The sequence below is a fragment of the Curcuma longa genome, chromosome 10 (genome assembly GCF_044706935.1).
Source record: "Curcuma longa cultivar G26 ecotype Majalengka, Jawa Barat chromosome 10, ITB_CL_G26_1.1, whole genome shotgun sequence".
NCBI classification, from domain to species: domain Eukaryota; kingdom Viridiplantae; phylum Streptophyta; class Magnoliopsida; order Zingiberales; family Zingiberaceae; genus Curcuma; species Curcuma longa.
In genome coordinates, this window is record NC_133870.1 from 5772311 (window position 1) to 5796639 (window position 24329).

General features: G+C 40.0%; 4 protein-coding genes across 5 annotated transcripts; 2 read left to right on the top strand and 2 right to left on the bottom strand.

Annotated features, from left to right (window-relative positions):
* The first annotated feature begins 843 nt into the window (after positions 1–843).
* LOC141835506 (zinc finger protein JAGGED-like) lies at positions 844–3584 on the top strand. Its single transcript, XM_074722922.1, has 2 exons — positions 844–1107; positions 2807–3584. Exon 2 carries the CDS (start codon positions 2812–2814, stop codon positions 3418–3420), a length of 609 nt encoding a protein of 202 aa, XP_074579023.1. The 5' UTR covers positions 844–1107; positions 2807–2811; the 3' UTR covers positions 3421–3584.
* A 681-nt stretch (positions 3585–4265) lies between these two features.
* LOC141836279 (uncharacterized) lies at positions 4266–11070 on the bottom strand. Of its 2 annotated transcripts, none has more exons than XM_074723726.1 (7): positions 10944–11070; positions 10231–10382; positions 8625–8726; positions 7869–8540; positions 6720–6787; positions 6076–6646; positions 4266–5906 (listed from the first exon to the last, which is right to left on the bottom strand). In XM_074723726.1, exons 2-7 carry the CDS (start codon positions 10333–10335, stop codon positions 4491–4493), a joined length of 2934 nt encoding a protein of 977 aa, XP_074579827.1. In that variant the 5' UTR covers positions 10336–10382; positions 10944–11070; the 3' UTR covers positions 4266–4490. The 2 variants fall into 2 exon arrangements, with proteins under 2 accessions (XP_074579827.1, XP_074579828.1); XM_074723727.1 differs by lacking the exon at positions 10944–11070 and adding an exon at positions 10604–10612.
* Positions 11071–12357: 1287 nt separating this feature from the next.
* Positions 12358–13568, top strand: LOC141836495 (septum site-determining protein minD homolog, chloroplastic). The gene has a single exon (XM_074724002.1). It carries the CDS (start codon positions 12400–12402, stop codon positions 13363–13365), a length of 966 nt encoding a protein of 321 aa, XP_074580103.1. The 5' UTR covers positions 12358–12399; the 3' UTR covers positions 13366–13568.
* A 1692-nt stretch (positions 13569–15260) lies between these two features.
* Positions 15261–16751, bottom strand: LOC141835776 (tricetin 3',4',5'-O-trimethyltransferase-like). Its single transcript, XM_074723148.1, has 4 exons — positions 16295–16751; positions 15908–16218; positions 15782–15846; positions 15261–15685 (listed from the first exon to the last, which is right to left on the bottom strand). The coding sequence occupies exons 1-4, from the start codon at positions 16711–16713 to the stop codon at positions 15389–15391; spliced, it is 1092 nt and encodes a 363-aa protein (XP_074579249.1). The 5' UTR covers positions 16714–16751; the 3' UTR covers positions 15261–15388.
* Positions 16752–24329: the final 7578 nt, after the last annotated feature.

Sequence of the window (24329 nt, forward strand, 5' to 3'; positions counted from 1 at the left end):
AAAAAATATTGAAAAAAAAGAGAAAAGTCGATGTAATTAGTGGTGCATATTTCAAGATCGGTGAGAATTGCGTTCGTTCCTCATCAATAGCGTCTTAATATGAATTTGAATTAAATAAAGTATATATATAATTATATTAATTTTACAAATAAAAAGTGTTGTAGAACATTGGTGAGCATGTAAGCTTGTCTCCCGGAGTGTCTTGGTTCGATTCCCAGCTGTTGCAATTGGCAGGTGTTGATTTTTGAAAAAAAATAAAAAAATCGAGAAAACCGGCTGAACCGCCGGTTCAAGAGGGCTTGAACCTTAACCGGCCCGGTAGGCTGCCGGGCCGGTTACGGTTCGGCCCGGCTAACCGGGTCAACGGGCCGGGTCCAGGGGCCGGGTCCGGGCTGGACCCGGCCCGTGGTCGGGTCGGTCCGGGCTGGATCCGGCCCGTGGTCGGGTCTAGATGAACCAAGCGGAAGCTAGCTTTTATGAATATGTTTTTGAATGTATATAAGTTGTGTTTTGAATTTATTTGATAGGAGAATTAAGAGAGAAACATCTATCTATTATGGAAATTTTTTTAGAAAATTAAAAATTTGTTAGGAATATTTAATATTTTTTAAAAATATCCTTAAGGCTTTACTTTAGATGAATTAACGATATTAATAATTAGAGGTGAAATGGGGGTATTATGAATAAAAGATGAAAATTTGGGGGCAAAATGTAAATTTCCCGGTCCAAATTCCGATCGGCTCCGCCTGGTGCCCTCGCCCTCGTCGACGATCTGGGCTTGCCGATCTCCGATGCCGTGCACGATGCCGGCGCTAGTGACCCCACTGGGGTACGTGCCGTCGAGGAGGTGGACGGAGACGGCCGCCTCGCTCGCCGCGGCCGCGGCGACAGAGGGCGTGGAAGAGTCGCCTTAAAATCAAGTAGCAGATCGGAGTTCGCCGGAGCGGCAAAACCTTAAAATCTTCTAGTAATTCTGCGTTCCATCCGGCGACGACAGTTGGCGTAACCATTCCTGACGGATTCTACAACTCGGCTCTTCCGGTTGGTTTGAACTTCTCATATGTTGAAGATCTTCTACCCTAAGCGATGAACCCTAATGACACTCAGGTAAATTTATTTTTTCAAGAAAAAAAGGGAAATAACTGTTCAAATTAAATCTCAATTCAACTGCAACATTGCACTCTGTTTCATCACCTTTGGCAATAATTCTGAGCTTCCAAGACAATGGCTGGAATTTATGTTCATTAAACATCATCTTGTGAGTATCTTGATACTCTTCACTTTGTCGATCGGGTAACATTCAGGTTCATGTATATGGGTGTGAATTAAGCTAGATGTAGTGTTGGCACAATATGGTGCCATAACCATAAACAGGCATAGGATGATACTCTAGATCTCGGGTGAGATAATACCGATGTATTTGGTCGAGAAACACAGTTCGATGCTTTGCTGAGCGTCGACGCGATATGGTACTCAAACCATAACATTTTGGTAGGGAACTAAAATATGGCATGGAATGATAGTTTTAAATCTCGGACAAGATAATACGAATTTATTTGGTCGCGAACCACACTTCAATGCTGGCTGAGTGTTGGCGCCTAACGGTACCGAAACCGTTGGCCGGGAACTGAAATCCTCACACGGAATTACGTAGACAAGAATAGTTCGGATTAATGGCTGCTACTTATTTTTCTTCTTAATCCCGGTTGGGGAAGCCTTAACCTACCTTCATTTCTTACTTTACGCACTTAGTAAACTAAAGGAAATTTTGGTTTCTTTCAGTAACTTCATGCCAGTTTTGCAAACATATTTATGCCAAGTGTTCACTCTCATTGATCAATGTTTCTTCTTTAGAATGGCGGCTTCGAACTTTTTTAAAATCTGTTGGCAGTGTAGAAGTTTCATTCATGACTGGCCTTATTGGATTTCGCTTATTGTTTCCTTTAAATGATGTCCAGAAGAGCACCTCAATTTAATTTCTTGGATTTATGTCAAGAAAGAGAGCATGTGTCACTTGACATAATTAGGCACAACGTTCTGTAAGTTACCATGGAACAAACAATTCAATACTTGTCACAATTGGATTTTTTTTCTTTCATAATTGTACAAAATAGATAGATAATAAGTTAATGTGGACTCTGTTGAATCGTCTCTTACAGATGGTCAGCGAAAACTTTTTTAAGTTTGAAAAACTATTGCAACTCATCGTTGACAGATTACTTCTAGAATATCAAGAACTGACAACTGGCTGTTTTAATTTCTCTTTTATGGTAATATTTGTTGACTATAATGATCACACTTGTGTTGCTATCTCATATGAGAGATTAGTGTTGAATTAAGTTTAGGAGGGGATGGATTTGCTGTTTAAGGAAAGAGAGAATGCCTTAATTCATACTCCCATTATGTCGAAAGATCTTTTTCTGCCTGGCTGAATCTTCGCTAACCTAGACTTCTTTTTGAGAGTTTCGGTTCAGTAAATTCATTCCTTTGGGAACAGGTTTCCATTTCAAGCTTGATCCTCATCTGCAACTTAGTATAAGAAGAGGCCAATTCTTGCATCTTCTTCACACCAAAAGCAGTAGTAATTCCTGTGTGTTCTTATCCTTCATGTAGGTTATCAAATGAAGATATGCTATTTGTTTTTTGTTTTCAATGTTTTTACTTGTAATATCATAATTTTTCTATGAGATTGTTTGGATTCATTATGCTATTTTTCATATCAGGTTTTCAGTTCCTAGTCGATCAATGTTTACTTTGGATAATCTTCTTATTAGCCTTACGTTAAACTTTAAATTTTTTTTGCTAGATCAAATGGCTAATGAAGAAGCAAGGAATGAGGTTTCAGAGATAGCCGAGAACAAAGAGGAGGACAGACCCGAGAGAAAGGCAACATTCAAGTGCCAATATTGCGATCGCACCTTCGCGAGCTCGCAAGCATTGGGTGGCCACCAAAATGGCCACCGAAGGGAACGAGATGCCGCCAAGTTAGCTGAACACGAAGCCGAGCTCTACGGCATACATTCCCCATTCCTTCCCATGCTCTCACCCCAAACTTTTTTTCGCCTGACTCCATCATCCCCACTTGCTGCTAGAACCCATTTCCGTCCATGGATCTACCCTCCATATTACCCAACTCCTCGACATTCTTATCACTTGCCTTTGAGGGCCGAGCCACGGTATTCTCTGCCACAATTTCCCGCGGTTTCTCCTTTCGACCATCATTTGGCAAGAGAAGAGCAATTGAGGTTTGCAAACTGGGAAAGGAAATATACTGGGAGTTATGCTGGTCCCTCCAGGACTATGACAGGTTCAAACACTGAACAACTGATGCCGCCATCGCCCCCTGCAAGCTTAAACCTCACATTCAAGCGCGACAATGATGAGTTCAAGGGTGAGATCGACCTTAACCTTCATCTTTGAATGGTTAACTGAAGGTGACTTTTGCCGAAGAACCACGAATGTTCAACATGAACTCAGGAGCATGTTAGTCTTGGTTTTTTTAGTTGTTATTTGATCATTGTTATAGATGTTGTGGACTCAAAGAGCTTGAAGTTCTATCGTGTAGGAGTTGCACAACCAGTTAGGTGGATCTTGATATCGTAATGTTGTATTTCACTTTGATTTTTGAGTTAAAATTATTTGATCTCATGCATTATCGGATGTTTCATCTCTTCCCTTTCTTTTTCAATCTTCAATCTGTTATGGATAATATGCAACAAACGTCGACATGATACTAAAATAGTATCGTTCCCGTCAAAGATAAAAAAACTCATACGAGTGAAAGATGTTATAAATCTAAAAAAGGCAACGAATTAAGGATGCCTGTTGGTCATTTTATGTCAGTTCTTACCAGTCTTAACCATGTGTTTTTGTCGTAAACCCGACTGAATTTCCCGCTTGTTCCCATGTTGTAAACCTGACTGAATTTCCCGCTAGTTCCCAGTTTAAACCGTCCGAACCAGCCTAGTTTGTAAACACTTGGAACTGAAGCCTCTTCAAGAGGATTGCTACTATGATTTTGGCTGATATCTTTGATGATTGATAGGAATAGAATCTCATATAGATTTTCTTATACCCACTGATCACCAATCCTGAAGATATAGAAGGGAAAATATATACGAACACTCCGCGAAAACGGTTTCCATACACGGGAGTAAATGGTGTCTTTGTAGATGACCAACAAGTTCCGCAAATAGATAAAACTTTCATTTCCTTGAATGACAAAAACAAATCTCAAACGATATGATACAGCACCATAGGGAAGATCCAGACCAAAGAAGGAAATGCCAGATGACCAAACCAGGAGCAAGATGCCATAATCCATAGACGAATATCAAGGGGCGAGAAAGCAACGGTTAAAGCATCGAAAGCGCGGGAACTTACAACTCATAACAAAACTCTGTACAAGATACTTGCTGCATAATCGAAACTTGGCAGACATAATAAAATTCTGTACAGATAACTATGGAGATAATTTCTTATGGGGCAAGCTACCACCTATTTCCCTGATCATCCGATATCGTTTCCTCGGAAGATGCATCACTCTCGATAACTACTAAATTACTTGGCGCGGTAGGTTCACAACTTGTGTTATTCAGCTCTAAGACATCATCACTTGCTCGAGAAACTGTATTGATAGGCGGTGTGGGTTTTGGAGGAATTGACCCCACATTTGATTGGAAGGAGAATCTACTCTGCAATAAAGAATTTTCCGAATTCTCAGACATCCTAACACTGTTGACATTCTTTCTCGCGGTCAAGTTATTCCGCTTCAATATTCCCCTTCCCCGGGAATCTTTGCGCCGAGCAGGTGGCTCAATGGCACTAGGAAAAACCACAGTGTGTCTCTCATCAGCATTAATCATATTACCAGAGTTTAAGCTTGGAAAACCACAAGTCACTGGCAAACTACGCTGTTGAGGGATAGTCAACACTTCTTTGAGCCAATGGGGAAGAGTAATATTTGCAGCAGCTGTTTTGGGAGCTTCCGCTTCGGCTGTTTTTTTCGGTGAAGTAGATGGTTCACAATCATACCAGTGGTATTTTGTACTCAAAGCATTCTGATAACCAATTCCTGGCCTTTGGAGAATATAACCCGTAGGGATGCTTCCTATAAAAGGATTTGTAATGGAATTTCTAAGTGTAAGAGAGTTCACAGAAAAGCCTGGTAAATGGGGCAAATTTCTCTTGGTATTGTTCTCACTCTGACCGTATACGCCACCTAGAGAAAGTTTAGTTTCTGCTCTTAGTGCTGGCAGATCATAGCATGGCATGCCTCTCTCTCTGTAAAACTTATTTGATGCTGTATGCCCCCAGCAACTGTCATCCCCACCCCCACCAAGACGCACTGAAAGATCTGAAGTTGGTATTCTTGGCTGATAAGATGCACCATTAAGAAGCTTCATCTGCTCTTTATCCCATCGCTCAGCCAAGTCTTCTGCGACCTTTGATTCTGAAAAGCACAATTTTGGATCCATTAAGATGGCACTCCAATTATTCAATCCATGCCTTCTCACACCAATCCAAAGGGAATCTAATTCTTCCTCAGACCATTCACGAGAAAACCTCTGAACTCTATCTAAGAAAGTGCTCTCTTTCAACACCCGTGAGTCAATCAAATCATTCTCATGCAATTGCTTATCTAGGGATGCAGCACCGCCCATCTTATGCCAACTGTATTCAAGAGTGTCTTTGACACTTACTGGCACCAACGTGCTCCGTAGATCATTCATGGAAACTTCATGTGCTTCAGAATCCAAAGGAAGAGAAAGATCAAGGAAATCTGTATATTTAGGGTTATTTGATGTCCTTTCATCCTGTTGCTTTTGATATATTGAGATATTGGACCTAATCTGGAGTGTCTCCTTTAATCTGGATATCTGATTCTTGCATTCTTTTGGCATCTCCTGCAGTGAAGTAATATGAATGAGGGGAGAAATGGTATACAACATTCATAGCATTGTTGATTTTTTCCTAGTCAATTTATATGAGAAATATGAAACATAAGAACATTTACATTTGGCAGATATGGTTGAAAAGTCAATAAATGTTACGTGCTCCTAGGCTTAACTTCACCTGATTGAGTTGAATCTTTGTGGATACATCAATAGGGTTCGTGGAGGAAGCTCTTCCATTTGATCCTACTCTGCAATTTCTGCTGTTTTTCTCCATCTGATTGGACGAGCCAATTCCTTCTTTAGCCTCCAATTCATTGTCAAGCATTTTCAGCCATTTTAATGGTTTAGCTTTGTCATTAGCTTCCTCATCGACAATTACAAGCTCAAAATTCTGAGATGAATTTTGTGACTCCAGCAAGTTTTCAGACGTACAAACTGTAGGATTTTTACCTGGCTTTGAGTTGATAGAAACAGGCATGGGAGCAAAGAGCTCTGTTCCACTCACCATCCCTATCTCCTCTAACACTAGTTCGGTTCTCTTGTTCTTTGTCATGGGCATAACATTGTTGGATATTCCTGAATGCTTGCTTTTGTGCAGTAATATAGGTTCTTCTGTTGCATCACTTGCTGAACTATCCAAGTTAACAGATTGACGATTAAGATCATGTGAAGGTTGGGAAGGCATGGGATCTTGAGACATGATATGGGGTCTCTGAAAACATAGTTCTTTTTGTTCATATGCTGCATCACTGATAAACACAAATGCATTTCGGTTTAAAGAACTGAAACTATAAAGACAAACAACAAGAACAGCAAAATTACCCTTCTCCAACATGTTTAAACCCAGCACCATTAGCTTCAACATCCTGATCTTTCCTGATATCATGTGCCTATCCAGCATGTCACAAGGATTTAGCAAAATGATACATTTTACTAAAGATTAGGAAGATCAAATGCACACCAAGAAATAGGTCTTGACATATTGATTAGTTACTTTTTCCTGAGAAATCCTTTAAAATGGATCAAATTGTCATGCAATTTCAGATTAAACTCAAACAAGAATGCACATCAACAGAATGAATAATTCCTGTCAGTTCCACAAAAGCAACTAGATGATGTCGAAATAGTTTTGAATTGGAAACCGCCAGCTCTAGACAATTGAGACTAAGAAATATTCCTCGTATGAAAAGGTAAAGCAGTATATCAGGAAAAGTAATAAATGTAAAGTCTACAAATGTTCTACAAATAAGACACAAGTAGTATCAGTCTAATAGTTCATATCACCAAATGATGGTTATAGAAGCTTCAGAAGAGCAAGACTTAAGTTTTATATATTCTCCAACATTTTTGTTCCTAGGGTAATCGTCACTTTTTCCTAGACTTAGCCTTTCCAGATTACCCGCAGAGCTAAGAATTTGAATAGCTTGACCCTAAGAGGGGCAGAGATAACAAATTACTCCATACCAGATGTAAAAATTTTATTAAATAGCAACTGATGTGGACGCCAAGATTCATAATAATGTTGGCTATCATTACTGGTTGAAGAAGCATAACTGGCAATGCTTTATGTAAGGTTGTAGAATAGGGTATCAGGAATATGTAAGTAAATGGTACCATTATCTCTATGGTAGTATGCAACTTTAAAAACAAGAGTTGATATGCTAAAAAAAAAAAGAACACACAGTCAACCCACCCTCACACATGCAAAGAAGGGAAAAGAAGATTAAACTGTTTAAAAAATGGCCTGTCTGTGTATGCAGGCGGCGTGTTTTATAGTTTCTGATATTCCTGATATTTTTTTCTGTCTCTACTTCTTTCTGCAGTAGTTTGAAGGTATTGAAAGAAATAAACAACAGAAAGCATATAATATAACAACATTAGATAAAGACAAATTCCATCTTTTCTCCCATAATAAAGGAAACTTAGAGAAGAATAAAATGAAATAAAATAAAAAGGTTAAAGAATACCCACTTTCTGTTGAACCTCACGGAGTTGACTAGGCCCGCTTACTTCGGATATTATTGTTGAGTCAGCACATCTATAGCCTTGTCCTAATTCATGGCTCTGTGTACAAGCTTGACTCTGTTTGCCCTCATCCCGTGAATACCTTGTGATTGATTCATCATCTACATTTTGTTTCTTTTTGACTCTTCTATGAAATGTAATCAAGCGAGTCTTGGTATTCTCTTTTGGGCAGTCATCATTCAGAACTATGCCACATTTTTTATCCGAACTGCCTACCAAGGCAACACTCTCTGAAAATCTGGAATTAGGATCTGTTTCGGTCCAACTATTTAGATCTATAGAAGTCGATCTTCCTACACTCTCCAAATTTGATGATAAAATCCGTGAAGCTTCTTCAACAACCTTTCCTGTTGATCCAAAATCTGCACCTAAATTATCTGTAATGTTGTTTATTCTCTTGATAGTTGGATCCATTAGGGATGCACTTGCTTCAGGAAATTTCTCTTCAGGTGATCTTGAATGCAACAATACTTTCTGGTCATCCAGCTTCACTGAACCCATTCCAGGTTCCTTAATAATTTCATTTTCTATTATTTTGCTCGATTGGGGTAGTAGCGGTCCGTCAGTATTGCATTTTTCAGTACAAGCAGAGCATAGACAACTGTCTTCAGGAACATACTAAATGTGAGAAAGGAGAAATATTAGGCCAACATGTACATACAGAAAATATGAAGGAGAAAATATGTGCTGGTACTCATAAACCTCAGAAGAAGAGTCAATGCATCGAAGATGGTAACTTCGAGAGCATCTATGGCATGTGAGCAGGTTTTCATTAACATCAACATTACCACACCTAAAGCAATGCTGCAGCAAGCAAATGAAAGCATAAGAATTAAATAGATGATATATATTCATTGGTGTAAAAACAAGCAGAGCAAGACCAACATTAAAAAAAAAAAGGATAGTGGAAGTATGGTGATCTATCCTTTAATTGGGAATTTTCTTTCAATAAGGATGAACTTATCAGGTCAAGGTTACCCTTGTTGCTCAAAATGTGAGCAGAGTTAAAAACCATGCATACATATAACTGACTAAAATAATAATACTTCTAGACGAGTATCATATACCAAAAAAAAAAAGAAAGATTGGGCATGAGTCTACTACCATAATCATGGTGAGGAGAGTTAAAGATCTGAAAAAGACACAATACATCAATTACAGATGTTTTGATGTTTTCAATAAGTTCCTGAACCCTAGCATTAGGTGAAATGCTGAAAATAGTTAAAGAGACACAACTTAGCCATATTATGCTAGAACTAAATGTGCATGCATACAAAGAGGCGCCCCAATGGAAATATTATGAGAGTTGTAGCAGGATAACTGAATGGCAACAAGTATTATTTAAGTTGTAGAATATTTCTATCTCCTTTCAAACATCAATATTAAATCTTGTCAAACAGCCAAGTGCCATCTCACATCCAAAATCCATTGGTGCATATTGAGAGAATGCCAAGCAAGCCATGAGCCTCCTAAGATGTGTCAAGATTCAAGATCATGCCTTAGAAATCACTGTACAGTAAGTCAACCATCCCCAAGGACTAAAGCTGCTTATGTGGCTTTAAACCTATCCAGCAAAATGTTCTTGTCCAGGTCTTATAAGACATGGTTATTGCGGGGCCAAAAAGGTTAACACCTAATTGCTCAATTCCTTCAATGAATAATGTTTTAGTTTGCGATTACTCTATTCTCTTTAGCAAATAATTGACAAAGGCACACAAATCCGAAACAACCACAACCTATAGCACCTCAAGGATCACAATGAGAAGACTCATGTGAGAAGGATGTTAAAGAATTCAGTAGCTTAATCTCTGTTAGTCCAGGCTACACTGCACAAGTTGTATAGTTTTGTTACATCAGAAATGTTTGGCAATGCTAACAAATCTAGTTATCAAGCAAACTATCTTCGAAACAAAATTAAGCAGTCAGATTACTAGATGCTAAAAGCAAAAACAAAATAAATAACATTGTGGATGTGGAAATGTATGCTAATAGGATAACTCTTATTCCTTCAAAATTAGATATATGGAGAGTTAGCTCACCTTCGTGTGCCAACAATGCTTCAAAATCAGGCAAATCAATGAGAGTTATATTAACATTAGTCTGCCGAAGAGTATGTATGCCAAATTACTTGAGGTTATTTAAGTTCCACAAAATCGTGTGCTAAAATAAATAAATCCATAGGTACAATAGCTAGAAGAAAAAAAATGACTAAAAACAGACTTAATTATCCTACTTTCCTTGTGCTTATCACTGTTATCTTTATCTGACGTAGCATATCAGATTTTTCTGTTTAAGGAATTGAAATTACCTCTCCCTCTGTCTTGACAGACGAATCAGCTTTAAAAATAGCAGGCTTTGCATTGGCTGAAAGACGCTTCCTCTTGTACGTGATAAGAACCTTGTTAGTTATCATTTTGCACAAAGTGATCAATGCCCTTACGACAGTCAAATCATTGTCCCCTACATCACACAAAAATCATACATCATAATTTAATCTCAGCATAAACCATAGCTAGAAGCAATGCGTGAACACGCCTATAATTATGAAATATGTTAAGCATAGCATTCTGCAAAATGAACAAGTAATACAAACCTACCAAGCACAAATTCCACCTATTCCAGGTTCGTTATTCAATACCAACAATGTCCAAATCCTAACATAAACAACAAAACGACCATACCCTCTAGAAATCATCCAAAGTCGACTAATCCAACAATCCAAATACCGCTAGTTCCCAGCATATGCAAGAACAAACACGCTTAAGCAATGGGGAAACGGCACAATGCAAGAACAATTTTTCCCCCAAGTAGATCAAATCCAGGCTCTCTACAGTGCTCATCCCTACCAAGCAATCAAATTGCTTCCGCTTCAGAAACTCTTACCAAACACTACTATTTCATGAAGATAAGAAAAAGAAAATCATCAAATCGATATTCAATGTACGATCATTCATCCCACTCACTATTGAGTGGAGAAAGGGGGGCAAAAACTTCTGATCTGCGCAAACAAAGAGAAATTACCCCAGTGACGATCGCCGGGCGAGATCGATCGCGGGAGCAGGAGGGAATCTGGGGCGAGATTGGGCGGATTCGCGAAGGGGGAGAAGGATTGAGAAGAGACGGGAAGAAACGCTTTGTTGTGTTGCGCTGGTCCTGTTGGATTTGCCTCTCTTCTTTGGTTTCACTTGCTTTCTATGGGAGGAAGAAGGGCGAATTGGCGTGAATGCCCTTGATCAATGTGGTGACGTGGCTTTTCATGCGAGGGTGTTTGCGTCATTTCGGAAAAGGTCGCGCCTTATGTGGCTTTGCCTGCCACGGTTGGCGGCTCCCGAGGCGCTGGTGGCCAGACCCTGGCCCACCGGCGGTGACCTGACTCGACCTAACCTACTCGAATTGGCACGCCCCAGTCACGTGCATTTGGAATGCATATGATTTTTTTAAAAATAAAAAAAAACACGTCCTTTATAACTGCATTTTAGTATTATTATTATTATTATTTTTAATTTAAATTTCACGTGCATTTGGAATACATATGATTTTTTAAAATAAAAATAAAAAACACGTCCTTTATAACTGTATTTTAGTACTATTATTATTATTATTATTATTATTATTATTTTTTTAATTTAAATTTTGAATTGATTGAATATATTATAATAACTATGAAATCATAATTGTTATAATATTTATAGCAGTTAAAATTTTATAGTTGCTATAATATAAATATTAGATAAGTAGGTAATTATAATTTCGTAGTTATAATTTGAATGATAAATAAATAAAATTAAATTTGTACTGTAATAATTATGAAATTATAGCTACTATAATATGAATATTTTTAAATAAATTAAATATGTGTTATAGTAGTTATGAAATCGTAATTATTATAATATACTCGATTGATTTAAAATTTAAATAAAATAATAATAAAAATAATATTAAAGAATAAGAGTGTAAAAATAAAAGATGCCCTTTTATTAAAAAAAAATAGAGTGGAGCATTTTTTATAATAAATTGTTAAAAAAACTAAGTTGAATTTTAAAAAAATATAAGATAATTTTCTTATAGATTTCCAAAAAAATAAAATTAAAGTTTATAAATTTGATGGATCATCATCCAATTTGTCTGGTACTTCTTATTTGTTTTGTTGACAAAATTATTTTAATTGTAATAGTTTTAATTAAAATTACTCTAAATATTTGATATTTTTTTATGAAGTTGAACCAATTTTAATTTTAATTTTTTATTAATGTTTAAGTAGTTTTAAATAAAATCCACTCTTTTGATTTTTCTCTATGTTTATATATAAACATGTTAAATGAAATGATCAATAATAATACCGAAAAAAAATTATGCTATTTTAACAAATTTAAACATAAAATTTTAGTATTTTATTATTAATGAAAAAAAAAACCATGGCCGCCGGCTCCCTCGCTTCCTCTTCCTCACTCTGAAACCCACAACACAAACCCTAATCATGGCCTCCCCCTTCCCCCGTCTCCTTCCATCCCTCCCTTTCTCCTCTTCCTCTCCCCCTCCTCGCATATTCCCCGGCAAGCCCCTCCCTCGCCGCCGTGCCGCGGTTTCCGCTGCCCTCCAGTGGAACCGCAAGCCCCAGCTCGCCGGTGAAACTCCCCGCGTGGTGGTCGTCACCTCCGGAAAGGGAGGAGTCGGAAAAACTACTACCACCGCTAACGTCGGCCTCTCCCTCGCCCGCTTCGGCTTCTCCGTGGTCGCCGTTGACGCCGACGCCGGCCTCCGCAACCTGGATCTCCTCCTCGGCCTCGAGAATCGCGTCAATTACACTGCGGTCGAAGTCCTCAACGGTGACTGCCGCCTCGATCAGGCCCTGATCCGCGACCGACGCTGCCCCTCCCTCGAGCTCCTCTGCATCTCCAAGCCTCGCTCCAAGCTTCCCCTGGGATTCGGCGCTAAGGCTCTCACGTGGGTCGTCGACGCGCTCCGCTCCAGGCCGTCAGGCGCTCCGCATTTCGTTCTCATTGACTGTCCCGCCGGCATAGACGCCGGATTCATCACCGCCATAGCTCCGGCGAATGAGGCGCTACTCGTGACGACCCCTGACATCACCGCCCTCCGCGACGCTGATCGCGTCACCGGCCTTCTCGAGTGTGATGGCATCCGGGATATCAAGATGGTCGTCAATCGGGTGCGGACGGATTTGATAAGGGGCGAGGACATGATGTCGGTTCTCGATGTGCAGGAAATGCTTGGGCTTGCACTGCTCGGTGTTATCCCTGAGGATTCCGAGGTTATCAAGAGCACGAACAGAGGCTATCCGCTTGTCCTGAATAAGCCCCCGACGATGGCTGGGCTTGCATTCGAGCAGGCTGCGTGGAGGCTGGTTGAGCAGGACACCATGACGGCTGTCATGGTCGAAGAGGAGCCCAAGAAAAGGGGCTTCTTTTCTTTCTTTGGTGGTTAAGGCTACTCCGTTTAAGAGGAATTTTGAGCATGATACTCGCAGAACAGGAGTCGATTCTCAGCTTGGTAGCAGAGGGGAAGATATTGGTTGTGTACAGAATAGGTACTGCCGTTCCTTGTTTTTCTTTTCTTTTTTCTCTTCAATTTGAGATTGTCTGGACTTTTTTCTCCCAAAATATTTCTCGAATTCTCTGATTTGGTTTAGATTGTGGGTGCGTGGTGCTCATGCATATGTACCTTTTGGGCGATTGCAATTTAGTTGTGTCTCATGTCAAATTAAATTGAATAGTGGATGAAATTGATGATCACATACAATTCTCTGTTTATTATTTCTAATAGCACGTTGATATTTTAGCCATGGAAGTATATTAAGAATAAATTGGTCACTTTCCACTTCTTTTTGATGGTTCTGAGGTTGATGTCCTGGCACTTTCTCTACCTCTTGACTTAATGATCACAATACCTTGTTACCTAAATGTTCTAGTTGTCATTATTAATTAGGAGGTAATTGCTCCCATACACATGCTTGATCAATTTTTGTATTTAAAAATGTAATTTCTTTCATTCGTAATTAGTGGATTAATGATGAATGACTTGCATTCCACTCATGTTAAGAAATAGAATCTCATAAAGTAATGTGTTTTTTGGTTATGAAAGAGTTTTTCTCACTCTTGTTTGAGTAAAGAGTTGGACAATTTATAATAATATTATTAGGTTGCATGACTGAAAGGCTTGTTGTCTGATTGACTCTGGAGACACCTATTTTCAACAATCTCCTACCATAGGAAAAGCAACTTCACAAAAGAGTGAAGTTTGTGTGGAAGTTCTTATGATGGACTTTCAACGTTTGTAAGTTGTTGATTTCATTTTGTTTCATTTGAATTGGCATTAGTTACATGTTTTAGTTACAATGATAACTGCTAGTTGTCAGAAGTTCCTGAATGATCGAGTTGCATCTTTCTTTTCTGTTCTAGAGAATGAAATATACTGATATTTTGAATTATTGAAGTTCCTATTGTGCTGTTTATGCTAGTGTCCAGAACTGCATGTTATCCACCTGCTTGTTGAAGAATAGCCACATTCAAACAAATACTCGTCTGTTTTTAGTTTTTGCAGAAACATTCTTAAAGATGATTCAGGTGGTGTTCATTTTTAGATACGATCACAATACAAGTGATTTCTTCTCGTGGAAGATGAGATTTGAGACAATGTTCTCATCTTTCGGCATCGACTCTTGTAATGATTAACAGAGGTTTTATTTCGTTGCATTATGTGTGTCGAACATGTAATTGGACGGATATTAGGGTTAGTTGTCCTTAAATTAGATTTTCCCTTCGTAATATTACATTCTAATTCGCGTAGTAGATGGCATTTATATTTTGGTCTCTGTCAACTTTTGATCGATACGCTTGATCATACGATACCGCTCCCACTTCTTGTTCACTCGTTTGTATTGCTCCTACTGGAGAAACAAGGGAACAAGGAGGCTGTATCAGGAAAACAGAGAACAAAGTAGAACACAAAAGAGCAATTAAGAGTAACTTTATGTTGCATTATTATAGAGGCTGAACTTGCTATTGTATACGAGATGAATACATGGAATATGTTACAGAATTTGCCAGCTATAGAAATCACAAACCTGATTCTGATCTTGTTGGATTGAATTTCGATTCTGTTTTATCAGTTGGAACTATCAGTTGTTTAGCGGTTTGGTGAAAATATTCACAACAATCTGATCATGTGTAGATGCACCATACCTCATCTGAATGCTGTATCATCTTAGCAAAGTCATTGAGTTTGTCCGGCCACTCAGACTCATTTGATTCAGTAGGTCCAACCTATCTGTCTTACTTGGTTAGCTCAATTCAATCCAATTGTGAATAGTTATGATGGATGTTAAACAATAACATGAGAACACCCAAGTTTAAACCTATTTTATTCTCAGTAGGCACTGAAACACAAGACAGAGAGACTGCAATGGCAAAGCAGACAACCAAAAGAGCCACATTGATCAACCCCTTGACCTACTTGGTGAACTCCATGACCCAGGTGTTGGCAAAAATGTAAGTGGCCTTGAATCCAGGAAAGCCTGCCTCCTTGGCCAGGCTCTCAAACTCTCGCTCAGTCCTCTCTTTGCCTCCTGGATTGTGTGCCAGCATGATGAGGTCGACGTTGAAGACGCCCTGGGCCGTCGGAGTCGGCTCCGGCACCACTGGGAGCACGCACTCCACCACTATCACTTTGCCACTCGCCGGAAGGGCGCTGTAGCAGTTCTTCAGTAGCTTCGCGCAGTGCTCGTCGCTCCAGTCATGGAGAATCCACTGCGATTCAAGATCACAATCAATTTTCCGACTGAAGAGAAGAAGAAGAAGAAGAAAACAGAATTAGAAGATCGTGTGTTGCAGGCAGGCTCTCGCCTTCATGAAGATCGCGTCGGCGCTGGGAACGGCCGCGAACATGTCGCCGCCAACATGCTCCACTCCTGCAATGAGGATCGAAATTAATATTTCCTTTTTTGGGATCTTCGTCGGAGAATAATGGACCTGGAAAAGGTGGTGCTTCGGAGATGACGTGGGGGAGGTCGAAGTTGACGCCCTTGATGTTGGGGTGCTCGGAGGTGATCATGTAGAGGGTGGCGCCGATGCCGCCGCCGACGTCGACGAGGACGTTGACGTCGTCGAAGCCGCGGTAGGTGTGGAGGAGCTTCTTGGTGAGGATGATGGAGTGGTTCTTCATGCCTTCGTTGAACACGGCGTTGAACCGGGGGTCGGTGCCGTGGTACTCGAACGCCGTCATGCCGTAGGCCCTGTTGAAGGGGATGCCGCCGTCCAGCACGGCGTCCTTGAGGTGGTACCTGTCGATTGCGCTCGCTCGCGTCAGTTCGTCGAACGAATTGCTTGAGGGCGGCGGCGCGAATTGTTAGGACTCACCAGCTCTCCATGAGGACTTTGTCCTGGTTCATGAGGGCGAGCGCGGCCATGGAGACGCCGTCCTCGTTCTTGGTGAGGTACTTGCAGACGGGCGCGGCGGCGTAGGTTCGCGCGGGGCTGGCGCCGTCGGCGCCAGCGACGGCGCAGGTGACGACGCCGTAGGCGGCGAGGAGGCGAAGGATGCGGTCGACCATGGCAGGGGCGTGGGGGTTGCGGGTCGGCAGCTGGGCGGCGACGTCGGCGGCGGAGAGATTCGCGGCGGGGCCGGCTTTGGCGAGGATCTCGAGGAGGCCGAGCTCGATGGCGGCCTTGAGGGTCATGGGAGGGATGGAGGCGCTGGCGAGCTGCATGGCGTACATGCAGGCCGCCTCGTCCTCCTCCGGCGTCAACTGCCAGTCGGCGGCGGCGATGGAGTCCATGGCCGGCGACGACTGCAAGATTGGATTGTGGGGGTTGGAAAGGTAGGAGGTGGGGGAGGAAGAGGGAATGGGATTGGTTTTATAGGTGGCATTGGCTCACCAACCGCACCACCAGCACCAACTCTGCTGCTGCTGGTGCGGCTGCTGCTGGTGCTTTTGGGTGTGCCGTGTGGGGATGGAAACGGTGCAGAGGAAGCAATTGCTGCCGTATGCTCCTCTACTGGATATCGGGTAGTGATTAATCTTGGGTGACTGATTTTTTTTTTTTTTTTTGTTGCAAATGTGGAATTCGTCATCCCGGCGGTCATACAAGATCAGTTCCGACGGAGAAGATAAATTGAGAAATTACAGTTGGTCACGACGGAGGAGGATATTGCTCGATTTCATTGAGACTCGAACCCTTGTCTTCTTCTGTAAGTCTGCTTCATCGTAACCAATTCAGCTATGTCTCGGGGGCTTGGGTGATCGATTCTGTTTTATGAAAATTTTTCATTGATCATTAATGTAAATCGAAATGGTCCATTATTCAACGTTCTTAGATCAACCGTCTATTAAAAAAATTTATTCATTAATTCATCGAAGCTTAGACTCAATCCATTAGATACATAAATAATTAAGCAGGTATTCTATAGCTATACGGCAATTACAGTGCTATACTCGCTTAGAGTTATCAAATGAGTCAATTCATGACGGAATGAATCAATCAGTCAAAAATTCATCATATGACGGGGCAGATTGATCTACTAATTTGACGGATTGAAAAATCTTTATCCCAACCCAATTTCAGATGGGTTGTACGTTAGATGAGTCAATCTATGAGTTTGTTAAAATATAAAAAATATTTAAATATTTAAATTTAGATGGTAGTTTAAACGAGTTAAGTTAAAATTTTTAAATTTGGATTGTGATTTACACGGTTAAGTTCACTAATCTATTATTTTTTTATTTTAAATTTTAAGGAACAAATTAAGTTTTCTTAATTCACGGATCAATTCAAATCTGTCATGGATTGATCCATGTGGATCGCAAGCTTAGGTGAATTGACTCACTAAAATCCATCGGATTGATAAATTTAAATTATTTAACGAAATGAATTAATCCGACATACTTTAATCCAATTTGGCGGCTCCAGCTCTATCATTCACTTTTACAAAAGGTGGAATTCGTAACTCCAGCGATCTCACACGATCAGCTTCACGACCATCTGTGAGAAAGTAAATCGAGAAGCTACAGCTGACCACGACGGAGAGAGATATTGTCTTGACTTCATCGAGATTTCAACCCTTAGTCTCTTCTGTAATTCTACTCCGTCATAATCAACTCAGTTATGTCCCAGATGCATCTACTTAAAGCAAGCATTAATTACCCATCAGGGCAAGCATCATCCATACAATACATCAGATAATTCTTTTCAAAAAGGCCCTTATATCATTCCTATTTATTTATTTATTTCTCTTCCATATTACTCACTTTTTCTATTTTATTTTTTTTTCAAGTCAAATACTTTTTTTGTTTACTAATTGGTTTAATTGGTTGTTTATGGTCTTCCTTTCCACACAAACTTCAACCCTACGACAGTCACTTGCAAGTCCCATCAACTTGCTCTCATACTGAACTTGCTGGTTCACCTAACCAACCTAGTACATATACAGCTATAGACTATAGTAAAAATTCAAAAATAATAATGATGATGATCATCGATCGTACAAAATAAATAAATAAATAAATAAATACATATATATGCTATGCTGGGCGTCAATCCATGCGCGTCACCGTGAGCACCATCGACCTGCATTGCCACCATCGCCGTGCCGCCGTTCGATCACCGCCGACCATCGGACCGGGTGCGTTGGACGCGCAGCTCGCCGGCGCTCCGGCCGGCGTCGGATTTCGGTCGAAAATCGCCTGGAAACGTGCTGTTCGTGAGGCGCCCACTGTTGGTCGGAAATCGGCGGGTTTCCGGCCAAATCGGGGCCGAGACCGGCCAAGGTCGACGCGCCAGGCGACGACGCGTCGACCCCGGCCGGTCTCCGACCCCGATTTGGCCGGAAACCCGTCGATTTCCGGCCAACAGTGGGCACCAGCGGCTGACGGGCGATTTCGGCTGGAATTGAACGGATTCCGGCCGAATCGGGGCCGGAATTCCGGCCGGGGTCGACGCGCCGTCGGCCCCAATTCGGCCGGATCCTCGCCCGTCAGTCGCTTTCCCCTGCAGTTTTCGGCCGGATTCCGGCCGGAATCCGACGGTCGGCGGCGCGGCGACGGCGGCAATGCGGAGAGGTCGGCTGGCGCTCACGGTGGCGCGCACGAATTGACGCCCAGCATAGCCCGTCTGTATATTATATATATATATATATATATATATATATATATATATATATATATATATATTACAAAAGTATTGCTTTCGATCACCTAACCAAAGTCACGGAGACATCCTTACCTTCTCCATCTAACCTCTCACATGAATCTCAAGCCTAACATACAGCTAAAGGTGAGCCAGCCAATATAAGATCAGACATCATGACAAAGACTTTGTAACTTTATATTTAAGGTATCTCTTTTGTTTAATGTGTTAAGAAGTGAACTTGGAGTGTCATATTTCAATAGTAATTGAGGTGTGATGTAAGTAAAATCTCAACTAAATCGAGAGGATGCTCTCTCTATAATGATTAATTATAATTTTTTAATTTAATTTTTCATAGATAGTCGTGGGATTGATCATATAGAACTATTAGGATGATAAATTTCATCTTTTACCACAAACTCAAGGTCAATAAAATTATAAGATATTTGAGGTAGACAACTATACATACTTTGGAAATCTCACATCACGTGGCTTGGACGCTCTTATCAATACCTGAATTAAATTTTTTTAAAAATAACCGTTTTAAAACATATTTGAGCCGCATTTAAAATTACCAAATTAGTACGGAATTCAAATATAGTTAATATTTTTTTAAATGCATTTAAATTTATATTATTTTATTAAATTATTCACGAATCATTAATTAATCAAATTCCAATCCAATTATAATTTTAATTTAAACCTATTTAAATTAATATTCAAAAAATTCAAATCCAACTTAAATTTAAATCATTTCTATAATTTGATTCACTCTAAGATTCGAACAATTCAAATAAAACTTAAATTTAAATTTTATTTCTAATTGAATTCAAATCAAAATTACTTATATTTTTTAACTTTGAATCAAATTCGAATTCCAATATTACATATATTTTTCAAACTCAAACTCACATATCAATATTTTATATTATTTTATTTATTTATCCCCTTAATTAAGAATGAATGATAATTTTTATTATCTAGGTAAGAAAAATTATATTTTTAATAATAGATAATAACGAAGCTACTGTAAAACAGGTTTTAAAATATGAAGACTGGAATTTTATAGTGCTTTATAAAACATTAAACACTAAATCAAGATCATAGCTTAGCCTTGTATTCAGCAAATAAAATGTTGTCGAACTCGAAATACAAGAACAAATTAAGTACTAACGTGAACAATAGCGGCATCGGAAGTTTGCGATACAATATATCAGAATCACCAAGAGAACAAGAATCGCCAAGAGAACAAGCAGGCAGGCAGCCAATCTGCGTGATAGATGGCGAGTCGAGTAGAAAGGAATCGACTAAAACACTTGCAAGGAAGCACGCATCACTTCACAGGCATCGTATGCTTGAGGGATCGATGGACCGATAAACTTGTGAATTAAATATCCGGTAACACAACCAACATTACACATCGTTGGCAATTCAACAATTTGAATAATTGGTTGGCAATTGGACAAATGATCAATTGAATTTGTTTTCTAAAACTTACGCCCTGATTGAATTTGTCCAAGCAATTCATACATGCATACGTAGTGCCACTATTAGTCCCATTTGCCATGGGAATTTAAACAAGTTTGATATCTCAAATAGAGCTTATATACACTCATCATCCTTATAAGTTTGATATCATATCTTGAACCAACTATATATTTAACAAGAAAGGGATATATGCGCCTTCGGAGCATGATTAAATTAGTTACTATGGGGCAGGCTCATTGCAATAGACAAGGATTAAATCTCAACTAAGTTGAGATAATATTCTCCTTCGTAGTGACCAATTGCAATTTCCTTGCAAGGAAAGAGATACATGCTAACAAAAAAATTATTAATTAATAATTAAAATGCATGGGTGGTTGAAATGTAGACTGATGATCATGAATTGAGGATAGACAGTACTGATGATCGAGCAACAATAATAGTGAGGAAGACGATCGAGCAATAATACGAGGGGAAGAGTAATGGAGTAGGAAAGGTGAGATGGAGACCAATCCGTCGTAATCAACTGTACTTTCTCGATTTACCTCCTCACAGATGGTCGTGGGGCCGACCGTGTGGGGCCGCTAAGGTGGCGGATCCACCTTTTGTAGAAGAGATGGAGACCAATCTATATATATATATATATATATATATATTTTAACTTATGATTAAATCATTTCACCTTTGCAAAATTTTTTATATTTTATATGTTTATTTATTTTTTATTTATGATTAAACTATTTAGAGAGAGAGAGAGACAAATGCTATGTTGTGCGATAACCTGTGCGTGACCTGTGCGTGACTCCCTGGCCCACTGCTATTGTTGTCGCCCTTACCGCGCCGTCAGGCCGCCGCTTCAGCCGCGATCGATACGCTGCTCGCCGGTGCTCCCTCCGGCGTCGGATTCTGGTTGGATAGTAGTTGGAATCCGACGAAATTCGATCGGAAACAAAGTCGGTAGTGGCAGCGCCGTTTCCAGCCAAATCGCGATCGGATTTCGACCAAATTACGGTCAGATTCCGATCAAATCACAGACGGAGACGGGCCGAGGAAGGACCGACATTGCGGTCGGAATCCGACCGCGATTTGGTCGGAAATAGCGCGGCCACTGTTGACGGCGATCGAGCCGAATTCCGACCGAATCACGGCCAGAATCTGACCCGATCGACGTCGACAGTGGACACGTAGTGGGGGCGGCTGTTTACAGTCAAATTCGTCGGATTCTAACCACTATCAGGTCGGAATTCGGTGTCAGCCGAAGCGCTGATGAGTAGCGCGTCGATCGTGGCTGAGGCAGCGGTCGGACGGCACGGCGAAGGTGACAACAATGACAGTGAGTCAAAGAGTCGAGCACGAAATTATCCCGCAACATAACAATCTCGTGTATATATATATATACACGCACACCATCAGGTCACTTTAAACTTCTTTCTATGGTCATTTTAATACAATGTTCAAGATGTATATTTTAAAATAGATTCTATACATTATAACAATTAATTGTAGTTATTATAATAATATTAAAAATAAAAAAACAATATTATAATATTTATTTAATAATTTTTATATATTATAATAATTATTTGATAATTTTTATACATTATCATAACCATCAATATCTACCACAATAATACTGAAATAAAAGATAGACAGGATGTCCTTTTAACTTATGTTTTAGAAAAATCCCGCTCATTTGATTTTTGTCAAAATTTTAAATTTCTATATTTTTTATTATTTTTATTGATTAATCAGGTATACTAAAAAAACAATTAAAATTTTAGAGGTTAATTTTTAAATATACATAAATTCTATTTTAAATTTATTAGGTAGATCAATTAAGAGGAAGATCGTCTTAATTAGTCAAACGACACTTAGATTATCGAATAAAAATCTGATTAGTGCTTACAAAGTTACAATTACAAAAATACCCTTAATCCACTCCACGACAAAAAGTGCCTGACGGTTTCCCCGGCCGTCGCTTCTCCTCTCTCTCCCCACTCTCTCTCTCCCTCTCTCTCTCTCTATAAATACCCGCCAGCCATAGCTCCGCTGGAGGAAGAAGAAGGTGACGCAGCGCCTTCTTGTTTGCATTAAAAGGCGAAGAGGGAGAAGCGATTAGGCGCGAGACGGCGATGGTAACGATGGGCGAGGCGTGGGGGCTTCTGCTGCCGCTGGCGGCCCTGGCCGCGGCGCTCTGGGCGGCCTGCGGCGGCGTGCGGGGACTGCACGCGTGGGCCTGGGAGCGCCGCCTCGGGGCTGCGGCTCGCCGCCGCCTGCCGCCGGGTGACATGGGCTGGCCGCTCGTCGGCAACATGCTGGCCTTCCTCCGCGCTTTCAAATCCTCCGACCCCGATGCCTTCATCGCCTCCTTCTTCCGCCGGTCCTCCCTCTCTACCTCTTTCGTCTACGTGCCACTGTTGCTTTTTTTACTACTCCAAAAATGGTCTTTTTCCCCCTCTTCCATTAATTATAACTTGTTCCTGTTCCATTTATCGAAGCAAAAAATGCTGATTTCAACAAGTTTTGTTTGATTAGATCACGAAGGAACTTTAAGTAAAATTCACATTGTTACGAGTAACTTATACCACATTGATGAGTGCTTTTGATTGTATATGCTGATGCCTACTGTCAATTTATGTTAGGTATGAAGTATCCATCAATAGAAGATAGTACTCTTTCTAGTTTCTACCACAGTGGGCCTAGTTTACATTCAACTATGCATTTTGTAGAAGGATTTACTATTCAATAATGAGGATCTCTGATCAAACTTTCTTGTTACTTTGATGGTGTTGATATTATTTTTCTATAAGAATTCTAAAGCAATTTTTTTCCTAGGACATATAAAAGCAATTTTATGTTATGAAAAGAGTGAAAAAACTGTTTCAATTCTTAACTCCACATCTCTGAATTGTTTGTGCACATGTATATTCAATGTAAATCATTGGTTATTCTATGAACACAGATTCTTTTCTCCTTGGCCACCTACAAGAATTCTACTTTACAATCAAACAGATCGACACAAAACACCAAACATTATAGTGGGATAACGATGTTATGTACCTTCTGTGGTCAGGTTGATGGCATGTTGTTATCTCTGGAGTTACTAGCCACCAAAATCTACCAGTCGGGTTCTATATGTGAAAAGATTTCAGCAAGATTAAACCCTATACAGCAAGATTGATGGACACATTAGCATCACAAAGTTTCTTCTAAGTGGTTCTTTTCGATGCCATCATTTCTGAATTCAAGTCGTAACAATCTGCAAGATACATTTTCACTTGTCCTCCGGTTTTAATTTGAACTTGTGACTAAAGTAGAGTTATTTGTTTTTTTTTTTGCTTTACTTAATTTTCATTACACTAACATATTTAGGTTTACTTGAATGAATAGAATAGAATTCGCAGAAGTTCTACAGCTGCTTACTCTGTGTGCTGTCTGGTTGCTGACCAATTTACCTCTTTCGAAAATTATGAAGTGGGAGTCTAGGCAGTTCTTGTTCTTTGCGGTGGACTGGTTGTTGGGTTGTCTAGATCTCTGCACAGCATTCATGGTTGGTGTTGTTGTTTTCTGGTTGAATGTTTATTGCCTGTATGGGCCTTGGTTTTATCGGTTTCTGCTCGGTTTTACTCAGAGGTTGAAGTATAGAGAAGACACATTTAAGGACAAAGTAAACGAAACAAGTCATCGCCCGTCCAACCAAAGTCTAGTTTGTAGTTTGGCCTCTCATTCTTAACTTTGTTTGTTTCTTTGCATATCACTGATAATTCAGTTTTTTTGTTTGCTG

Excerpts from the sequence above, each read along its gene's own strand:
- LOC141835506 (XM_074722922.1), top strand. The coding sequence starts at position 2,812 with ATGGCTAATGAAGAAGCAAGGAATGAGGTTTCAGAGATAGCCGAGAAC.
- LOC141836279 (XM_074723726.1), bottom strand. The coding sequence starts at position 10,335 with ATGATAACTAACAAGGTTCTTATCACGTACAAGAGGAAGCGTCTTTCA. Across the intron at positions 8,727-10,230 it reads CTGTCAAGACAGAGGGAGAG|CATTGCTTTAGGTGTGGTAA; the intron begins GTAATTTCAATT and ends TGCTTGCTGCAG. Across the intron at positions 5,907-6,075 it reads CAAAGATTCAACTCAATCAG|GAGATGCCAAAAGAATGCAA; the intron begins GTGAAGTTAAGC and ends ACTTCACTGCAG.
- LOC141836495 (XM_074724002.1), top strand. The coding sequence starts at position 12,400 with ATGGCCTCCCCCTTCCCCCGTCTCCTTCCATCCCTCCCTTTCTCCTCT.
- LOC141835776 (XM_074723148.1), bottom strand. The coding sequence starts at position 16,713 with ATGGACTCCATCGCCGCCGCCGACTGGCAGTTGACGCCGGAGGAGGAC. Across the intron at positions 16,219-16,294 it reads AAAGTCCTCATGGAGAGCTG|GTACCACCTCAAGGACGCCG; the intron begins GTGAGTCCTAAC and ends CGCAATCGACAG. Across the intron at positions 15,847-15,907 it reads CGAAGCACCACCTTTTCCAG|GAGTGGAGCATGTTGGCGGC; the intron begins GTCCATTATTCT and ends TCCTCATTGCAG.